This window comes from Panicum virgatum, chromosome 1N (genome assembly GCF_016808335.1).
Source record: "Panicum virgatum strain AP13 chromosome 1N, P.virgatum_v5, whole genome shotgun sequence".
NCBI lineage: Eukaryota > Viridiplantae > Streptophyta > Magnoliopsida > Poales > Poaceae > Panicum > Panicum virgatum.
Genome location: NC_053145.1, coordinates 48,165,565 through 48,186,273, shown reverse-complemented (window position 1 = coordinate 48,186,273; position 20,709 = coordinate 48,165,565). Strand labels below are relative to the sequence as shown.

At 52.7% G+C, this 20,709-nt stretch overlaps 2 protein-coding genes across 3 annotated transcripts; both read left to right on the top strand.

The window, feature by feature from the left end:
* Nucleotides 1-2,559: 2,559 nt before the first annotated feature.
* Nucleotides 2,560-4,866, top strand: LOC120653604 (translation initiation factor IF-2-like). The gene is made up of 5 exons (XM_039931312.1): nt 2,560-2,846; nt 2,940-3,696; nt 3,848-3,904; nt 4,172-4,352; nt 4,424-4,866. The coding sequence occupies exons 1-5, from the start codon at nt 2,560-2,562 to the stop codon at nt 4,864-4,866; spliced, it is 1,725 nt and encodes a 574-aa protein (XP_039787246.1).
* Nucleotides 4,867-8,380: 3,514 nt separating this feature from the next.
* Nucleotides 8,381-20,624, top strand: LOC120656272 (DNA mismatch repair protein PMS1-like). 2 transcript variants are annotated; one of them, XM_039934315.1, is made up of 12 exons: nt 8,381-8,754; nt 8,865-9,188; nt 9,410-10,858; nt 11,247-11,494; nt 11,588-11,714; nt 12,068-12,136; nt 12,257-12,330; nt 12,517-12,582; nt 18,498-18,601; nt 18,681-18,862; nt 19,021-19,120; nt 20,213-20,624. In XM_039934315.1, the coding sequence occupies exons 1-12, from the start codon at nt 8,506-8,508 to the stop codon at nt 20,230-20,232; spliced, it is 3,012 nt and encodes a 1,003-aa protein (XP_039790249.1). In that variant the 5' UTR covers nt 8,381-8,505; the 3' UTR covers nt 20,233-20,624. The 2 variants fall into 2 exon arrangements, 1 of the variants encoding a protein (XP_039790249.1); XR_005667854.1 differs by having other exon boundaries at nt 8,391-8,754; nt 18,689-18,862.
* The last annotated feature ends 85 nt before the right edge of the window (nt 20,625-20,709 follow it).

The following is a 20,709-nucleotide window of genomic DNA, read 5'->3' as shown; positions in this document are numbered from 1 at the left end:
CGAAGGCTTTGAAGACGGCAAGTTCAATCCCATCCTTTGATGCATGTTTCTGTCCTAGTTTTTATGAACACAACCCAATGGCCTGTTTTATAAAACTACATATGTTTTACTTGCATGAAAACACGGTTGGATAGCCACCCCTTGATTTGTGACGACTATTCCTTGACCACCTAGATTAATGTCTGATTTTGCTTGGACGTTAATCGATATTAGAACGCTTAGGACTCTACTCATAATAAAATTTATTTGATAAAGAAAATGTGTGCGTGTGGGAAGGGAATAAAATGTGGATTTTCGAAAAATGAGTATGGACGGGATGGACGGCATTTCTGTGTGAATTGCCGATTGGTGTGCTTATGCCTGTGTGGCAGGGCAAAGAAGGGAGATATCCATCTTGTCGTGTCTAAGGACCGAGTTGGTGTGTCATCTCACCTAACTCCACTATCGTGCAAACCACTCGACCGTTGAATGGGCAACGGCGTAGCATAAATCCCACTAGTTGGTGTGATAGCCATCAGGAGAGCTGAGAGCAACGGGTGACTAAGGAAAAGGGATAAGCCCCGAGTGACTTATGCCCGGTTATACCTAAGTGAACGGTCAATGACCCCTTGGTGCGTCCCGTGATGGCTAGTCAGGCTTAGCTATGGTGGGTAATGGCTATGTTGGGATCTACACCGACACGACGGTGTTCGAGTTGTGGTATCCTACTTGTGGGTAAAGTTGCACACCTCTGCAGAGTTAAGAATCTATTCGAATAGTCCGTGCCCACGGTATTGGGCGAGTTACGGTGTGGTCACATAACTAGTGTTTCTTTGGGATGGGCTGGTGTGAGTTGTTTTGGAATTGGTCCCGGCAGTTGTGCCGTGTGCTACGTCGGACGGGGAGTCCGGTAGCAGTTTTAAAACCTGAACTCTGTGTTAATGCCAAAAACTGATTTCTAAATGGTTTTCTATAAAATAAACCCCTGCATAAAGTATCGCTTTTCGGCAAATTAAACCGTAACCTTATCCTTGATTTACCTATGCATATTATTCTGTTATAACCCCCTCCGTGGGTGTGGTTGGACTTGCTGAGTACGTTTGTACTCACCCCACTCTTACTTTTTACAGAAGAAGACCCGGACTTCGTACCAGACGACGCCGAGTAGGGTTATCGTTCTACACCCAACCTTGCCTGTGGAACCGGCCCTGTTGAGATGCCTCCGCTGTCGCAGTACTCTGAGCCCGTAGTAGACCCTATGTGGTTCGCGGTCTGGTGTTATGTCGTAGCCTGGTTAATTATTATTATCATCTGTATCGAGTGTCCGCCAAGGTTTGTAAGGTTTTGAACCATCTGATGTAATAAATGTGGCATCAGCCTCCTGGGACTGATGTTTTGTATCACATTTAAGTCTTCTCTTATGAGGGGACGCTTCAGCCTTGTGCGGCTCCACGAGCGGGGGTTCGGCGCCCCCGTCGGCAGGTTCATGCGCGCGCTGTGCGACTACTACGGGGTGGAGCTGCACAATGTCGGCCCCAACTCCATTTCGTAGGCGGTGGTCTTCGTCACCTTCTGCGAGGGCTACCTGGGGATCGAGGCGCACTGGGAGCTGTGGGTCCATTTGTTCCGCGGTGAGCTCTACATCGAGAACATTTCGGGCCAGTCGAAGAGGTACGCTCGCGCCGGCGACCTCATGCTTCATGTGCGCGGGAACAGGTCGCACTTGTACATCCCCAACAGGATGACCACGAACAACGACAGGTGGACCCAAGGGTGGTTTTACCTGCACAACGACGGCGGACGGCCCCCGCCGTTCCCCAACAAGGTGCTCCGGGAGAGGCCGGAGAAGTGGAATTGGGGGGTGTCGCCCCCAATGCATCAGGCCAGGCTCGAGGTGCTCACCAACGCGCTGCGGTACCTGGCGAAGAAGGAGCTGACAGCGGCGGCCGTCATCGCGAACTTCCATCGGCAGAGGGTGATTCCTCTCGTGGAGAGGAGTCTGCCGATCTTCGAGCTTACCTCCGAGGCCCTGGCCGAGGGCTCGAGGACATCGGACGTGCTGCTCCCCCAGGACGTTGCTGCCCGGAGGGCGAGGAGTGCGGTGGCGGAGTTCCCTTCCAACTCCGAGGATCTCTGGAAGATTAAGATGCGCCCCGAGGAGGGGTATCTTTCTGTGGTGAGTTTGGTTTTTAGTCGTTGTCAATTTTGGGCTGTTTCCTTCCCTACTTCTTGCTCCTGATTTGGTCGCGCTCGCAGGGGGTAAGCCACAAAGTCTACGTTTCAAAGCCCCCGGTCCCGGAGGACCGCCAAGCCAACCGCCTGCGTGACGAGGCGGCAAAGAAGAAGAAGGATGCGGTGAGGGAGGCCGCCGCCAAGAAGAGGGAGAGGGAGGAAAAGCACAAGAAGGAGTGCAAAATTGCACGGAACGAGGGGCGCTCGCCACCACCCACGCCCGACTCCACTGCGGGGGAGGATTCTTCGGACAACGAGCCCAACTTCTCGGAGTCTGATGACTACGAGGTGGTGACGGGCGCGAGTCCCCCGTCGGCCCCTCGAGGGGGTGGTGGCGAGGGCTCACTGATGGTGCTGGGTGTGGCGAGGCTCGCACCGGGGTCGCTGGTGGATCCGCCGGCCGCGAGAGCAGAGCGGAGATCGCCCCCACCGGCATCGGGCGGGAGGACACCCGCGCCCGCGGCGTCGATGGGTGGCGAAGGGTCTGCGGCAAGCGCGGACACGCTTGTGCAGACGGCCTCGAGGCGCCAGGCCGACCCGAGGGTGACTCCCTCGGGCCAGTCGTCGGGAGGTGTCAGCGTGCCGCGGGCCCGGGGGAGCGGCACGGGCAAGCGCAGCATGAGCGCCCGGTCGGGGTAAGTGATATTGAGTTTACCCTTTGTATTCGTTCACTCGACCCTCCAATCCTGCTGACTTCAACATTTTCTTCCTCGATCGCCCGGCTGTAGGGCCACCACAAGGAATGCGGCCCGCCTCGCGCCGACCAAGGCCCTCAAGACCGAGCCGCACGCGACGCCGCACACGACACCGAAGCCCCCGATCGGAGTGGACCCGGTCTTAGAGGCGGGGGCTGTAAAGCTCCCAGAAATGGTGGCTCAGGGGGCCGTGGAGGCCCAACGGGCCCGAGCACAAGAGGAAGGAGGCGGCGCTGGTCAGGACGACGCCGCGGCGGCCGCCCGGGCCAACGCCGAGGAGGAAGCCGGTTGGGGTGACACGAAAAGCGCCGCCCGGCCGGGAGCAGGAGAAGGAGGGGTTGGTGGGGACGCACAGGAGCGCCCTGCCGGCCAAAGAGAGGAAGAGACCCCCGCCCCCGAGCCCTCGAGGGCTGGGGTCGAGGGTGCCACGGTGGAGGAGTCGGTGCCACTGGAGGAAAAGACCTGCGTCCCAGAGCCCGCGAGGTCCGGGGACGAGAGTGCTGCTGCAGCGGCGCCGGTGCAAATGGCACCGGAGAACATTGAGCTAGTGGTGGAGCTGCCGCTGAGTAGCGACGAGTATGGGGACCCGAGGGACATCGATCCGGCTACTGCGACCAGCGTCACCAATCGGATCGTCGAGTTCATTTCGGTGTCTGAGGAGATCCTCGGCGTGGGAACGTCCGAGGGGCCCGGTCATGGGGCCAACTACGCGATCGTTCAGTTCGTGGTCCCCTCAAAGTTTCTTTGCTACGAGAAGGAGGAGGAGGGGGCCTCGAACGCGCTATATGAGGTCGGCTCTTAGATTCAAGCCACCCTCGACCACGCCTTACAGCTTCATAGGACTACGAACTTCCAGATCTGCAAGGTAGGTGCCTTTCCCTGGGACTTGCTCGTTTTTTATCTTGTTTTCGTGTGTTTTACTCACGTCCCTCCGCTTGCAGCGGCTGAGGGAAATCTCGCGCAACAAAAGCGCCGAGCTGGTCCGGTTGTACTCCCAGGTGCGTTGGCTTGGACAGTACAATGCCAAGTTGGTCGTTCGGACGATCAAGCCCAACACCTTGGTGACCGACCTGGGGGCACGCCAGCGTGCGCTGGAGGAGGAGCTGGCGCAGGCCGCCAACTAGCGCGACGCCTAGAGGGCTGCGGCGGAGCGGAGAGCCCAGGAGGTCGGGGCGCAGGCTGCCGAGCTGCAGCGAGCTAGGATGGCGCTCGAGCAGAAGGAGGCCGAGCTCTAGCGCATGGAGGCCGAGCTCTAATGCGAGAAGGCAACCGCCGCCACACTCTCCGGGACCCTTACTGAGAGGGATGCCGCCCTTGCGAAGCAAGAGGCGGCTGCTCGGAGCACAGAGACCGAGGTCAAGGAGAAGGAGGCCTCCTTGTCCACCCTCCAGGAGCAAGCGAACGCCACGCTGGCTCGGCTGGAGAAGGTGCAAGGAGACATCATAGGTGAGTGTATGAGGTTTTTACTTAAGTCGATTCTCGATTTGCTTGAGGCTTATCTTTGTTTCCTCATTTAGAGCTGAAGAAAGCGGTGGCGGACGAGACCGTGTCGAAGGAGGCTGTCAACACCGCGCTCACGGCGACGCAGGACGAGTACGCAGAGCTCGAGCAGGCCGCCGTGGCCGTGTGCCAGGAGCTCGAGGAGGAGGGTGCCTTGTCTGGCAGCTCGGTGGCCAGCCGCCTGCGATCGCTGGGCGGTCGGGTCGCCGAGCATGCCAAGAGCACTTTCCGCCTCGGTGTCCAACGAGCCCTCGCCGTGGCCTCGATGCATTACGACATGGACCTCCAGCTAGTGTCGTCGGGGTACGCCGTTGCGTCCGGCATCAGTGCGGACGCCGCGTTAGCTGCCATGGATGACGCCGACGCCGCCGTCTTGCCCAAGAAGCTCGAAAATGACATCTCCCCCATAGCCGACCTCGACGCCATTGAAGATCCGCAAGGGGGAGAGGGCAATCTATAGGGAGTCTGGGCCTCGAAGCGCATGTAAATAAGTCAGTTAGTAATTTGTCGTTACTGTGACTCTGTGCGAGAAAGTTATTCGATATGTATTGACAGTGTGGCCGATCGAGGCCTTGTGTGTTCGAGCCTTCATTTTTCCTGCTTTACTTTCGTGTTCTCGTATGTATTATAGATTAGCTTTAGCAAGGAAGTTTGCGTTCACAAACGGCTTAGGCGTAGGGAGGCGAGTGAGGATGCCGTATCCCGGAGGTGTAGGCGGTCCTGCGACTCGACCGATCCCGTTCCGTAGTCATTTATGCCTTGCGTCTACTTTCCTAAATATACGAGAAACTTAGATACGAAAATTTACGTGCGTGGGTCCCCCCCCCCCCGTAGTAGCCCCCGAGGGAGGCTTGGCTTTGCCGAGGGTAAAGCCGAGCATACCTCAGTGTTCGTGCGAGTAAACAGATTGATGTAAATTGTCAGTGTGGCCGCTCGAGGCCTTGTGCGTTCGTGCGCACCGTTTTTATTACTAAGTTTTCGTGTTCTCGTATGTGACTCAGATAAACTTCTGCAAGAAATTTTTGCGTTCATAAGCAACTTAGGCGTAGGGTGGTGAGGGGGATGCCGTATCCCAGAGGCGTAGGCGGTCCCGCGGCTCGGCCGGCCCGTTCCATAGAGGCTTATGCCTCGCGTCCATTTTTCTAAGTATACGAGAACCTTAGATACGAAAATTTTTCGAAAAAATGGTGGCATTTACGGGGACGTTCGGGGGTTCCCCCCGTAGTAGCCCCCGAGGGAGGCTGGGCTTTACCAAGGGTAAAGCCGAGCTTACCTCAGTGTTCGTGCGCACCCGAGCCCCCGAGGGTTCGGAAGGTTCCCAGAAAATAAATAAGTAAATTGTACTCCTTTATTATTCTGGGAAATACAAAATATGAGTACAAACTATGTACAAAGAGCTTGGAATTTTAAGGATAGAAGCCACGTAGCTGCTGAATATTCCAAGCGTTAGTTCAGGGCGCCGTTCGTTGGAGTGGCTGTTGCGGCGGAGTTCGCCAGTGGCTCAACTGGTGAGTTCGCCGGTGGGCTTTCTGCGTCGTTCGTCGCGACGTCGTCTTGTTCCGCCAGCTTGATCATGAAGAACTCCCGGGTGAGATCGTAGCCCCCCTCGCTGGAGTCGTCGGAGCAGGCGAAACAGTAGTCCGCCGCAGCTTGAAACGCCAGAAATGCTTCGCGATCGCGAACTCCGGAGAAGTCCGGGGCGACGCGTTCGCGCACGAAGACGAACCCCTCATCCGCGGAGTCGGGGTACGAACTGTCAGGCGGTGGTGCGATGTGGTTGCGGATCGAGATCAGGTGATGACCCGGCGAGTCTTCGTACACGCCTACGTGGGGGCTGACGGATGAAGCGTGGGTCGCAGCGGGGGTGTGCGTCCCGAAGGGAAGGGACGACGGCTCAGACGCGCCCTCGTTGGGAGGCACTGTTGCTGCAGTCGAGGATGGTCAAGTGGTGACGTTCTCCGCCACGGCGCTGGGTTGCGACACGCCAGCCTCGTTCCGCGTGGGGGAGCTGAGGTGAGCCGCTCTGCGCTGCTCCGTGCGTGCTTGCCGCGCGCGCGGCCCGAGCGCCTCCTGTGCCGGGGCGGTGGTGTCGGTGAGTCGGGATTGGCTTCGAGCGGGAGGAGCTCCATGTCGTGGCCGTCGCCGGTAGCCATGAAGTCGAGACTCCGAAACCGGAGCACCGTGCCCGTCGGGTGTGGGCGTGGCCCGTCTTCCATCTAGGAAACAAGAGGGAACGAAGACAAGATGTCACACAGCGCTCCCCCTAGCTGGCGCGCCAACTGTCGGTGTCCTGACCCGGGGGGCCTGGCACCAACTAGTAACGTGCTGCGTGATTCCTCACCCTGGATGGTTGATACAAGAGGTAACACAGGAACGCATGGAGTTTATCCTAGTTTCGGCCGCGGGGCCGTACGTCCAGCAAGGGTGTGCGAGTGGACTATACTATCTTGCACCGGGGGTGCCTGTAGTAGGAGGTACAAGCAAGGCGAGAGAGAGAGGGAAGCTCCCAAGTCTTTGCTAGAGGAGGAGATGATTGAGGCAAGTGCCAATATCGGGGCTCAGGAGAGGGTGTATGTGTTCTACCAGTCGTGCTGAGCGTTGGAGAGTGAGAGCCCGACAAAGACAGAGCCCGCCTCCCCCTTTTATAGACACAAGGAGGGGTGGTGTGCATGTACAAGAGGGGGAGAAGTCGTCATTCTTCCCTAAATCGGGGGTGTGCAGTGGCTGACTACTGTAGAAAGTACAATGTGCCGCACTGGAGGGTGAGGCGCCGGGCGTGGCGGTCGTCCTTAGTGTCGTCCTTGGTCTTGCGGAGATCGCGCCGGCGTCCTGGCAGCTCCAGTGGGCGGCGTGGTGGTCGCTGTAGAGGGTACCGTCTCCTGCGCTCGACGTGGCGGTGTTCCGAGGGTCCTGCAGGCGGGGGTCTTGATCTGGTCAAGGTCCGGACCGCGTCCGAGGGTCGTGCCCATGCCGTTCGAGGCTTTCTCCGGAGGGAATAGTACATGGAAAGTACGAGGAGTTGGCAGCACAGTGGAAGAAGCAGCACCGCGCACATTCGTACAGTGCATCGCAAGTTCCCACAGTGGTGCCACAGCGCCAGGGATGGCTGTGCAGTGACCGGAGTTGGCGGAGAAGACCCTGGTCACAGCCACTGTGCGGAGTGGTGGCCTGACACCGTCTGACCCAGGCGTCGTGGCGGAGTTGTTAGTATTTAATGCCTTCGTACAGCGGGTGGGTGAACGGGTGGCCATTTGTCCTTTCCGTCGAGGGGTGGCCTCGAGCGAGGCGGAGACGCGGGGCGCTGTCGAGAGTCTCGGCGGAGAGCGCTCGAGCGAGGCGGAGATTGCCCCGCGGGTTCGAGGGGGTTCGGATGGGCCGCATTGCGTACGTGGGCCGTGGATTTGGACTTCTTTGAGTTCTTTTCTTTTCTTCGGATCGGAGGGCGGCTGTAGGCCTTCGTGAGCCCGATTGCCTAATATATGCTTTGCGTTTTAAGATTGATTTAGTCTTCTAGTTAGGGTGCCCCTAATCATGATACCCGACAGGAAGTGCAACCCTAACTGTCACCCTGCCAAGGTCGGAAAACCGATTAGATCAGTCCCTTTTATCAACCCGAACAGGAGGCGGGAAGGGGATAGCACTCAGAAGCCAACAAAATGTCAAGATCCTCCGCTGGCGATGAAATTCGCCGTCGGAGTCGCCGGACCCTAGTTTCCTAGGTCCTATACGCCCGCCCCGGGTTCGCGAGCGTTTCGGTGGTGCGTGAGTGGCTTATTGGAGTCTGGCTGGGGTTAGCCACTCAACCAAAACTTTGCTGCGTTGAAATTTTGTCTTACAGAAAACTGGGCCTAATTTAGAGAGAAAAATATGGGCCTAAATTTCTTTTTACAAAACGGCCCATTTTATCGAGTCTCATAACTCAGCTGGGCCAATCCCACATAAAAGCCCAACCGAGGCATATGCGTCTCGCCCCCACTCGTGCTTGGAGCGCTTGCCTTGCCGGGTTGCCTTGCCAGTAGCGCGGGTTCCAGACTCCAGAGGAAGCCGAAGCCGGAAAGCCCCTTCCTTTCCACCGCGACGCCGTAGGGTTAAGGGAGGAATGGCTGGAGGAGGGGGAGGAGGCGGGCGCGGCGATTCCTCGCCGGCGATCAAGCCCATAAGCAAGGCGGTGGTGCACCGCATCTGCTCCGGCCAGGTCATCTTCGACCTGTCCTCCGCCGTCAAGGAGCTCGCCGAGAACAGCCTCGACGCCGGCGCCACCTCCGTCGAGGTCAGCCTCAAGGCCTACGGCGAGGAGTGGTTCAAGGTCGCCGACAACGGCTGCGGCATCTCGCCCGCCAACTTCCAGGTGAGGCAGTTGTCCCCAATGGAAGATTCCATCACTTTCCCCCCCATTTCCCTCAGGTTCAATGTCGCCATTTGATTACCCGTAGCTCACCAGTCGCTGGCAATTAATAGGCGCTTGCACTTAAGCACCACACGTCCAAGATATCGGATTTCTCCGACCTCGGATCCGTGGTCACATTCGGATTCCGGGGTGAAGCGCTGAGCTCGCTCTGCGCGCTGGGGAAACTGACGGTTGAGACGAGGACCAAGGATGAGCCCATTGGGACGCATCTGGAGTTTGAGCACTCCGGCGTGGTGGCCAACCAGAGGAAGATCGCACGGCAGGTTGGAACCACGGTGACCGTCGAGAAGTTGTTCTCCACCTTGCCGGTCAGGAGCAAGGAGTTTAGTAGGAACATTCGGAAAGAGTATGGGAAAGTGATCTCCCTGTTGAATGTAAGTTTTTTCTGTTTCAGTTTTCTAAGATTATCTTGCATGTTTTGCGCGTGTCTGTCAAATTTTGTTGGTAAATGTTCCCCTATAACAATTTTTTGTCACACATCTCCATTTATTTCCTTCTTGGAGTAGGCATGTCCTGTTCAGATCATTTCTTAAGTTTTGTTGTCTGATTGTCTACTTACCTTCTGCTACTAATTGTTGAATCTTACCTGGTCTAGGCTTATGCCTTGATTGCCAAAGGGGTCAGATTACTTTGCACTAATACCGTCGGAAAAAATTCTAAAATGGTGGTGCTTAGGACTCAAGGCAGCAGTTCAATGAAAGACAATATCATTACCATATTTGGTCTGAACACTTTCAAGTGTCTTGAGCCCTTTGGTGTTACCATCGCAGATGGCTGCCAAGTAGAAGGCTATCTCTCAAAACCTGGACCTGGTACTGGTCGCAATTCAGGAGATAGACAATTCTTCTATGTGAATGGCAGACCTATTGATATGCCAAAGATCACAAAACTTGTTAATGAGCTATACAGAAGCACAAATGCAAAGAAATATCCGGTGGCTATCCTGGATTTCCGTATTCCAACTACATCCTATGATGTGAATGTAGCACCTGACAAGAGAAAAGTTTTCTTCTCCTCTGAGAGTATGATTCTGCGGTCTTTACGGGAAGCTGTTGAAAATCTGTACTCCCCTCAACAATGCAGTTTTTCGATCAATCATGTTGAAGAGCCTGAAAAAGAAGAGGATACTGTTACAGATGGCCATAATGAAGACACAAATTTGATAGCAGCAGACAATGTTTCATCTCCTGACAATAGTGATGACAATGAAGAAATGGACATGGAGGATCAGATTTCACCAGAGAACCAGAAAGAACCTTCTTCAGCAACAAAGGTAGCAATTGAAGCCACATCTAGAGATGTGAGCCCCCTGTCAAGAGGCACAGCTGCCCAGGCTGATAGATCTGCTTGGCTTCCATCCTTCTCATATGACCAACCAAAAAGATTGCCTAAAGAAGGAAAATGTTATGCATCGGAAACAAACCATTTTAGAACAGGACTTGCTGCAAAATCTACCCAATCAACTACTGTTCAGTCTTCTCTTATGCAGTTTGTATCACTAAACAAGCGGAAGCACGAAGACGATTGCAATCTTATTTCTGAAGCTCCAGTGCTGAGAAGAGGGACATGCATAGAACAAGTGAGGGGAACAAGTTTAGCAGCAAATTTTGTATCGCCAAACAAGCAGAACAACGGAGATGATTGCAATCTTATTTCTGAAGCTCCAGTGCTGAGAAGAGGGACATGCTTAGAACAGGTGAGAACAAGTTTAGAAGGAAACTTTGTTTCATCAAATAAGCAGAAGCACGAAGATAATTGCAGTGTTATCTCTGAAACTCCAGTTTTGAGGAGAAGGGCAGGCTCAGAACAAGTGAGGAGAACAAGTTTAGAAGCAAATTCACCAGCTCCATTGAGATCAAGCACATCTGATATTTTTGAGTTCAATTTGCCTCTGGAAACAAATTCTTTAAAATATCATTCTTCACAATCATTTGGTTCTGTGAGGGCAGATGTTTCACCACAGCATTCAAAACTGCCTAATACTGTGACCCATGGTGCAGAAGTATCAAGTCCATGTGATGTTCACACTACAGAACCTGATGTGGTATGCAGTGTTTACAGTCAGATACGCAGCCCTTTACATTATATTTTGCAGGAGATTGAGCTACTACCAATACCTTACTTCTTTTTGTCGATGTTCTTATCCTGCTTGCTCACTTGTTATTCTTGACACTCTTGTTAAATGCTTTGTTTGTTGTTCTTAAATTTAGAGGTCATGATGAATTTCTATTTCTCCATTTTTATTGTTATAATTTTTTTGAATTAATAAGACATCATGAATCTACTTTTGGCATTTGTCTTTAGTTTATAAAAGTAATATGCATTGCTTCTGGAATAGTTTCTTTGGTTACATGTGGTTTGGTATGAGCCTAACTCAAACCGAAAAAACTTGTTTCCATCACTCCATTGAATTTACTGCTGAATCCTTGCAGGATGTGCATGATCGATGCCTTCCAATTTCTGGTGCTCCCAATAAATATTCTGAAGTCGAACATCAGAATACATTGAGCGGTAGGCCTTCGGTTGATGCTCATGATTATGATGAAGGCGCTGCAGTATGTTCTGCATCTGTACAATATCCCAGTATGCAATTTACTATTGCTGATCTTAGGAGAAGAAGAAATAATGGTTTTAGGATATCACATGCAAATAAAGCAAATTGTCTTGAAAAAGCTACAAGGTAACATTTTTACTGTCATCACAAATAACTTACATCAATATCAGGATTTGTATTACCGTTTCCTGAATTAATAGTTTCATTTTCTTTGTGTAGGTGCTATAAAGCCGCAACACTGGATATATATGTTCCCTCAGGTGACGAGGCAAAATCTAATTCATTAGCTGCAGCCACCAATGAATTGGACAGGCTTTTCAGTAAAGATGATTTTGGAGAAATGGAGGTGCTTGGCATAATCTTATATTTTAAGATTACTGCTCCTTTTTGTTAAGGTTCCATGTGAAATATACCATCAAGATATGCTGGACATCATGGATGGAAGCGTTTTCCACTATCTCAATGATCCTTTTTTTCTTCTTATTTTCAAATTTTGGACAATCTCATACTCATTTCGTGCTTTGAGTGAGAAGTGTTGCCAAATCCTGGAAAGTAGCTTGCAAGAAAACGAGAAAATGAATAAATAGAACTTGATCTCTTTGGTTATTTGCTTGATCATATTTATTTTTCCAATGTAGGTGGCCGAATGAAATATTGCAGTATGCAGTTGTTTTCAAGAACTAACTATTTTATCTTTAGGTTGTTGGGCAATTTAATCTTGGTTTTATCATCGGAAAGCTTAACCTGGATCTGTTTATTGTAGATCAGGTATCTTGCATACTTTTTTTTTTTTTTGTAATTCTGTGATGCCATAAACCCCTGGATATGTGAGTTGTAACTTGCAAGGCACATTGTGTATAGCAATTGAAGTTTTATTTTTGTTTTTAGCATGCTGCTGATGAGAAGTACAACTTTGAGGTCCTATCACAATCAACAACTTTGAACATACAGCCTCTTCTCCAGTGAGTCAGCGAACCCATCATTTTCACCTCCTATTTCTATACATTGCACTCGGCAACTCGCTCAATACCTCTATGATGTTTGAATGTTTCCATTTACGGATCTATAATTGATAGCATCATGTTTATCTGTATCATTTGCCATATGCATCATTTCTGTTGGGTATTTATGATTATGTTCAAACGCAGGCCACTGAGGCTTGATCTATCGCCAGAGGAAAAAGTAGTTGTTTCTATGAACCTGAGCACTATCAGGTATTCATTGTCTTCCATTCAATTCTAGGATCAAACAACTTTTTTGAAACTTTATAGGATCAAACAACTTGGTGATGAATGTTAATTGATGATGTAGTAATATTCAGTTGCTTATGTGACCAGATGTTTGTTGCATCTTGCTAGAGGAAATGACTCATTGTATTCCTCCAAACCCTAGAAGGGTGGGCAATATAGTAGCTGTACATGGGCATCTAGATGGGCCTAACACATATACACCAACACCCTCCCCCCCCCCCCCCCCCCCCCCCCCGCGCAGTCTGAACTACCGGCGCAGCGGAGTTCAAGACTGGAGAACAAAGAAAGCACACACAGTGACAACACCCCCCGCAGCCACAACTAGCCACCTGCTACGTTGAGGCTGGAGCGAAACTCCGAGAAAGTCGAGGAGGGGAGACCCTTGGTGAAGATGTCGGCAAACTGTGAGGTGGTCGGGACATGGAGGACCCGAACATCGCCGATAGCAATCCGGTCGCGAACGAAGTGCAAGTCGATCTCCACATGTTTCGCCCGCTGATGCTGAACGGGGTTGGTGGAGAGATACACGGTGCTGACGTTGTCGCAATAGACGAGCGTGCTCTTGGCGAGCGGGCTATGGAGCTCCGCCAAGAGCTGTCGAAGCCAGGACGCCTCCGCCACGCCGTTAGCGACAGCACGGTACTCCGCCTCGGCACTGGAGCGGGAGACAACCGGCTGCCGCTTGGACGACCAGGAGACAAGGTTGCCGCCCAGGAAGACAGCATAGCCGGAAGTGGAGCGGCGAGTGTCCGGACAGCCAGCCCAGTCAGCGTCGGTGTAGACAACTAGCTCAGCAGAGGGAGAGCGGTGAAGAACCAGGCCGAAGTCAATAGTGCCACGGACGTAACGGAGTAGACGCTTCAGCGCAGCAAGATGTGACTCCCGGGGATCATGCATATGAAGACAGATCTGCTGAACGGCATATGTGAGGTCCGGCCTGATGAAAGTGAGGTACTGCAAGGCTCCAGCAAGACTCCGGTAGGCAGTAGGATCAGCCACGGGATCACCCAGAGCAGCAGACAGCTTCGCCTGAGTGTCGACAGGAGTGGAGCATGGGTTGCAATCAGTCATCCCAGCCCGCTCCAGAATATCAAGTGCATACTGCCGCTGGTGAAAGAGAAGGCCAGAATGGCGAGTCTCAACAGTAACACCCAAGAAGTGATGGAGCTGACGAAGATCCTTCATAGCAAACTCCTACTGCAGAGAGGAGATGATGCGCTGAAGCAACGGCTGACTGGAGGCTGCAAGCACAATGTCATCAACATAGAGCAGTAGATAGGCAGTCTCATCCCCACGGCGGTAGATGAACAGAGAAGTGTCAGACTTAGCCTTGGTGAACCCCAATGTCAGCAAGAACGTGGCAAATCGAGAATACCAAGCCCGAGGAGCCTGCTTCAGACTATAGAGACTTGTTGAGCCGGCAGACCATGTCCGGACGACTAGAGTCCACAATTCCCGCTGGCTGACTATAATAGACTGTCTCTGATAAAGTGCCATGGAGAAACACATTCTTCACATCCAGCTGGTGCACGGGCCATAAGCGAGGAAAGAGCGAGCGAGAGGACCGTGCGCACTGTAGCAGGCTTCACCACTGGACTGAAAGTCTCATCATAGTTCACGCCAGGCCGCTGGGTGAAACCCCGGAGAACCCAACGAGCCTTGTAGCGATTCAGTGTGCCATCAGCCCGACGCTTATGCGTCCAGATCCACTTGCCAGTGACCACATTGCAATTAGACGGACGTGGCACGAGGTCCCACGTCTGGTTGGCAAGAAGAGCCGCGTACTCTTCTTCCATCGCGCGACGCCAGTGAGGATCCGCCAGGGCGTCGCAAATAGAGGAGGGTACCGGAGAGATTCGCGGCTCTCGGTAGCGGAGAGAGTCGCGGGCTGAGAAGCCATCCGCCGAGTCACCATGGGATGAATATGACCAGGGTCCCGATGGATGACGGGCGGGTAGTACACCACCGGCTCAACACGAGAGCGAGACGATGGAAGTGGCGGCGGCGAAGGCTCCGGTGTAGGCGACGCAGGAGCCTCCAGAGCCGGAGTCGGCGCCAGTGCCGGCACCGAACGACGCCGGTACACCTGCACCGGCTGAGCGTAGCGCGTGGCGCAGCAGAAGCCACCAGGGCCGCGCGTGGCGCAGCAGAAGCCACCAGGGCCGCGCGAGGCGCAGCAGAGATCACCAGAGGCGGAGCCGGTGTACCAGGGAAACCTGCAGGAAAATGACAGACAGACAAAGGTGGCTGAACCACCGGGTCAGGTGAAAATAGGGACTCCAACTCGGGGTCAGGGGAAGGTGTAGAGGAGGTGGCTCGATTCATCAAACACAACGTGTCGGTAGATGAGGACCCGGCGAGAGGTGAGGTCAAAGCATCGGTACCCCTTGTGGTCAGGGGAGCAACCAAGAAACAACAAGTCGAGCGGGGTGCCAGCTTGTGAGGAGCAGTGGCGGAGATGTTAGGATAACATGCACACCCGAAGACACGAAGGTGGTTGTAGCGAGGAGGGGTACCGAAAAGAGCGTGGTGTGGAGTGGGAGCAGGAGAAGCAGTGGACGGAAGTCGGTTGAGCAAGCAGGTGGCAGTGTGGAGACTCTCAGCCCAGAAGCGGAGAGGCAGAGAGGCCTGGATCAGAAGGGTGCGCATGACGTCGTTCGTCGTGCAAATCATCCGCTCAGCCTTGCCGTTCTGGGGAGAGGTATACGGACAAGACATGTGCAGCTGAACACACCCCGAGAGAGGAAGAAAAAACGGGAGGTAGAGTTGTCGAACTCACGTCCGTTGTCACACTGGACGACCTTAATGGTGAGGCCGAACTGAGTGGACACCCACGCAAAGAAGTGGAGGAGGGTGGGAAAGGTCTCAGACTTATGCGGAAAGGAAAAGTCCAAGACTAATGAGAGATCATCAACCACCACTAGATAGTATTTATAACCAGAAATGCTGGGTACAGGAGAAGTCCATAGATCATTGTGAACAAGATCAAAGGCATGCGTCGCATGCGAAGAAGAAGAAGAAAAAAGAAGTCTAACATGATGACCAAGCTAGCACGCATGACAGAGGTGCTCAGCAGGAGCCCTAGTACAAGTAACATCGGTACTATGACTAAGCTGAGCCAAAACGTCGCGGCCGGGGTGACCAAGCCGGCGGTGCCAGGTGGTGGAAGACGGCGTCGCGGCAAAGGCAGCAGATGAAGAAGTCGAAGGCGAAGCAGCGAAAGTAGGAAGCCGAAGGGTGTAAAGGGGCCCCGAGCTGTCACATTGGAGGAGCGGACGCCGGGAAGCCGAATCCTTCACAGTAAGACCAGAGGAGTCAAATTCGATGGAACAAGAATTGTCAGCAGTAAACTGGCGAATGGAAAGAATATTATGAATCATCTGAGGAGCAACAAGGACAATGGGAAGACGGAAAGAACCAGGAGCAGAACCCACGGCGGTGACTGGAAGACAACACCCATCGCCAACCATGATGGAAAAAAGGACATGAGGGATGTGGGGGTCGGACAGAAGAGATGATACCGACATATGGGGTGGTGTGGAAGGAGGCACCCGAGTCGGCGATCAACTCAGTGCTGACCGGCGGTGTCAGCCCAATGATGCTGAAAGATTGCGCCAGCGCGGCCTGGTCCCACCCCCAGGCCAGATCGGTGGCTGGCTGGGTTGAGCGGGTGGAGTCCAGGACGGCGCGAATAGGGGAGCAGCACCGGTGAACATGACCGTCGGCTGCTATGGGCGAGTGCCCCCCCCCGACCTTGTAACGGTCATATCGAGATGCGCCCTGACTATGGGTTGCTGAAGGATGGCCAGGGCGTACCTCCAGGGGCAGAGGCAGGAGCGGGAGCTGGGCCCCCACCGGTACTAGCATCACCAGAAGCAGGACCACCAGTACCACCACCACGCCTCCCCCCCCCCCCCCCCGCCGACGACGTCCACCACGCCCCCCCCCCCCGACCCCTGGTCTGCCTGGGGGAGGAGCACCAAGGAGGGAGGTGGCTGGCGAGGCGGAGGAAGCCGGTGGAGCAGCCACAAGCGCGGTGGAGGAGGATGAGGACGAGCCGGTCGCGGGACCCCTGGTGATCTCCTCGAGAACGAGGTCGTCCCGGACCTGCAGGAAGGAGGGGAAGGGCCTCTGGCGGGTGATCCATGTCCGCAGGTGGTCATAGGTGGAGTTGAGACCCCGCAGGACATTGAGCACCAAGACCCGGTCGGGCACCGGGCACCCGAGGTCGTGAAGAGCAGCAGCCATGCCCTTCATCCTCCTACAGAACTCACCAACGGAGAGGTCCCCCTATGCGAAGGGGCGGAAGGTGGCGTCGAGCTGGAGAGCGCGGAACTCGGCGTTGCCGAGGAACTGCCCCTCGAGCACCAGCCAGGCCTGTCGTGCAGTGCCGCCGTGAGTCCTGACGATGTCCTGCAGATCTAGGGAGATGGTCCCAAAGATTTAGGACATGGCGACGCTGTCGAGGCGCAGCCACACCACGTCCCACGCCTCGACCGGCGTGTCGAGGAGGACGTGGTCGTCGAGGGCGTAGCGGCGGAGGGCGAGAAGGACCTGGTCCCGCTAGCGCTCGTAGGAGGAGGACATAGGGTCGAGGAGGACGGAGACCAGAGCCTTGATGTTCTGGACACCGGCGGCCTGAAGGTGGAGTTGGGCGACCATGGGATCGGTCGGGTCGAGCCGGGGTCCAAAACCCGAGGGCGGAGCCTGGTGGGAGGAAGAGACGGCGTGCTCGGCGAAGGGGACGACGGGCTGCTGGCCGGAGGAAAGGAGGATGTAGTGCTCCGCCTCGGCGACCCAGCGAGCAAGAGCGTCGGCCGCGGAGCGCTCGCGCTCCCAAGTGATGGAAGCCGCGCGGACCCGCTCCTGAGCCGCCGCAGCCTCGGACTTGGTGGCGACGAGGGCCGCAGCGAGAGCAGCGTCGGCCGGAGCAGCCCCGGCGACGAGGGGTGCCGGTCCGCGGAAGGCAGTGGCGGCCGCGCCAGCGCCCATGGTGGCAGCGGCGGCGGCGGGGGCGGCCAGGGCCGGTGCGCCCACGACAGCCGCAAGGGCGGCAGCAGGCCGCCAGGGGCCGCGCGCGCCTGCAGCGGCCGCAGCAGCAGGAGAGGAGGAGAGGGGAGGGGGCGCTGGCGGCCGGCCAGCCATGGTGGCGGCGGCGGCGGGCAGCTGGAGGAGGGGAGAGAAAGAAAACCTAGGCTGATACCATGCTAGAGGAAATGACTCATTGTATTCCTCCAAACCCTAGAAGGGTGGGCAATATAGTAGCTGTACATGGGCCTCTAGATGGGCCTAACACATATACACCAACACATCTAAACAATCAACATTTGCTTACTCAAACAACATGTGCATTTACTATTTTACAGTTTGTTGTGGAACATATGCCTGTATCCACAGCTTGTGTTATCCATGTATAGTTTGTTGTCTATACTTATTTTAGTGTTCTCTGTTTGTTGACAAAACAAATACACTCTGTTCTCATTCCTCTTGCGAGTATTAGTCTGCAAGTCATATAAAAAAAGAAACTAGACCAACCTTGGGGGAACTAGGTGAACTTTTATAGTCTGAGTCATATAATACCTCATGTCGTCATGCATTCATTTAACAATTCCTTGTGTTCTTTCTTTCCAAAAAGTTTACTGTCTATTTAATGTTAAAAGTATCAATCCATGTCTGATAAAAATTGCAACTGTGCCAACGTGGTCTTGGAGTTTCTCAATTGATAACCTTATTTCCACTTAATACATGCCATCTTGAATCATGCAAGTTCTTTGCCTCTCTGGCACCTATTGATGGAACAAGCCATGACAAAAGCTATTACTAATACTGAGCAAATTATTGTCCCCTCACCTGTTTGCTTCCATTTTCTCAACTTTCAGAAAAAATGGTTTCGTCTTGGAAGAAGATTTGCATGCTTCCCCTGGTAACCATTATCTTTTGAAAGCTGTGCCTTTCAGCAAAAATATTACATTTGGTGTTCAAGGTATTATTTCTTCTCATATGTCGGGAATTTTGTTTCTGTGCATGTCAAAAATGGCCTTATTCTAATGCCCCCTGTTTAGATGTAAAGGAGTTGATCTCCATGCTTGCTGATAGTCAAGGAGATTGTTCAATAATCAGTAGCTACAAGCTCGATAAAACTGTTTCTGTTTGCCCATCGAGGGTTCGTGCTATGTTGGCTTCGAGGGCTTGCCGAATGTCTACTATGATTGGCGATCCACTAACAAAAGCCGAGATGAGAAAGGTAATTACAAATTAAGTTAGCTTCTGCTTGAACTTCTGTGGTCTTTGAACATCATTTCTATCTTTTCAGAAGTATATTTGATGCGTTCACCCTGTAGTGTCACTGCTCATTGAAAGATGAGCATCCCAGTAACATGTCCTTTTGCTTTTGCACTTCAGATACTTAAAAACCTAACAGGATTAAGGTCCCCTTGGAACTGTCCACATGGGAGGCCAACAATGCGTCACCTAGCTGATCTGCATGCTATAAGAAACAAAGGTAAGAGCTCAATCAAGCAATTATCTCTGCCTTTCTTTAGTTATATGGCTATCACTTTTTTGGTTTTGAAATTTTACTAGCTCCACTATAATGCCAATTGGGGGCAGTCAGTACTATGTCCATTTGTGCTTTGTTTATGTTCTGAAAAATTCTGAACCAGATGGTATAAAAACAAATAAATGCAACTACTCATACATATTAAGATTTTAGCAAAAATGGGATACTTCTGTTTACAAAACAAAGTTAAAGGAGGACATAAGCGCATTAAGTAAAAAAGAGGAACTCTTGTATAACTAGAGTATAGCAGAGATGCGGATGTTGCGGTGGTTTTGCGGGCACACAAGGAGGGATAGAGTCCGGAACGAAGTTATTCGGGATAGGGTCGGGGTGGCACCAATTGAGGAGAAACTTACCCAGCATCGGCTGAGATGGTTTAGACATGTCCAACGAAGGCCTCCTGAGGCGCCGGTGCGTAATGGGGTTCTTGAGCGGGTCGATAATGTAAAGAGGGGTAGAGGTAGACCTAAACTGACGTGGGATGAGTCGGTTAAGAGAGACCTTAAGGATTGTAATATTTCTAAAGAGATAGCTTTGGATAGGAGCGCTTGGAGACTAGCTATCAATGTGCCTGAACCTTGAACTTATTTCTTTCGGGTTTCATCTCTAGCCTACCCCAACTTGCTTGGGAAAAAAGGCTATGTTGTTGATGTTGTCGTCTTGTACAACTAGAGCAAGATGTGTATCTCAATGATCTTTTATAACACTGATGGATCCTCACTGAGTAGTTTTGTTATTTGGTCCTTTGTGTATTCTGGTTTGCTGCTTATATTCTTAAAACAATCGTTTGATATTTGTCCTCTCTTAAATAAACATGCATTTTGTGAATATCAGATTGCTGTCTGTGTTGCATGAAGTTGTGCTATCACACTGAATGTTTACTTATCCAAAAATAATAATCTTCTTCAGAACAATCTTTTTTTTTTGGTACACAACAATCCAATGAAAGAACACCCACATTCACCCTAGTAAAATTGCATAAACTTCTAGTCTCACGCTTACAAATCTCCTTTCGATGTTCCAAATATTCTGCAGTAGCAGATGTAGCGTTGTGATGGCAGCCCAGCTGATTGGCGGAGGGGCTTGTGCTGTTCCCATTTCGCTACTCCCAGCTCCCATGTGCCAATGGAAGAACGTTTCTATCTGGGGCTACTATATTTAGGTTATAAATTGTGGCTCGAGCATATAGGCGCCGCTTGTAAATTATGACGCACTATGCGACTCCTTTGCCTGCGGAGGCGAACGGTCGTAAATCTCTGGGGCTACTAATTTATTTTGTATCCCTGTCGATCAGGTCCAAGTTGCAGCACCACATGTATGTGCTTCAGTGCTTGTATATGGAAGACATTGTAGCACTGCACCACATATGTATGATGCAGTTAAGTGCCCACAAGAACACACGTACACGTACAACTAATCTCTATATTTCCATCGTTGTTGGCAAGTATTTGATCATTCTGTGGTTACAAATGATGATCGATTGTTTATTAGGATGAAATGGCCAAAATGTCTCGTAAAGTAGCGTGAGATCA

Bases quoted from the DNA above. Each gene is read 5' to 3' on its own strand.
- LOC120653604 (XM_039931312.1), top strand. From the start codon at position 2,560: ATGGTGCTGGGTGTGGCGAGGCTCGCACCGGGGTCGCTGGTGGATCCG. The intron at 3,905-4,171 runs GTGCGTTGGCTT...TAATGCGAGAAG, and splicing joins TGGTCCGGTTGTACTCCCAG to GCAACCGCCGCCACACTCTC. The intron at 4,353-4,423 runs GTGAGTGTATGA...TTCCTCATTTAG, and splicing joins GGTGCAAGGAGACATCATAG to AGCTGAAGAAAGCGGTGGCG.
- LOC120656272 (XM_039934315.1), top strand. From the start codon at position 8,506: ATGGCTGGAGGAGGGGGAGGAGGCGGGCGCGGCGATTCCTCGCCGGCG. The intron at 18,863-19,020 runs GTAATTACAAAT...TTTGCACTTCAG, and splicing joins CAAAAGCCGAGATGAGAAAG to ATACTTAAAAACCTAACAGG. The intron at 19,121-20,212 runs GTAAGAGCTCAA...AATATTCTGCAG, and splicing joins GCATGCTATAAGAAACAAAG to TAGCAGATGTAGCGTTGTGA.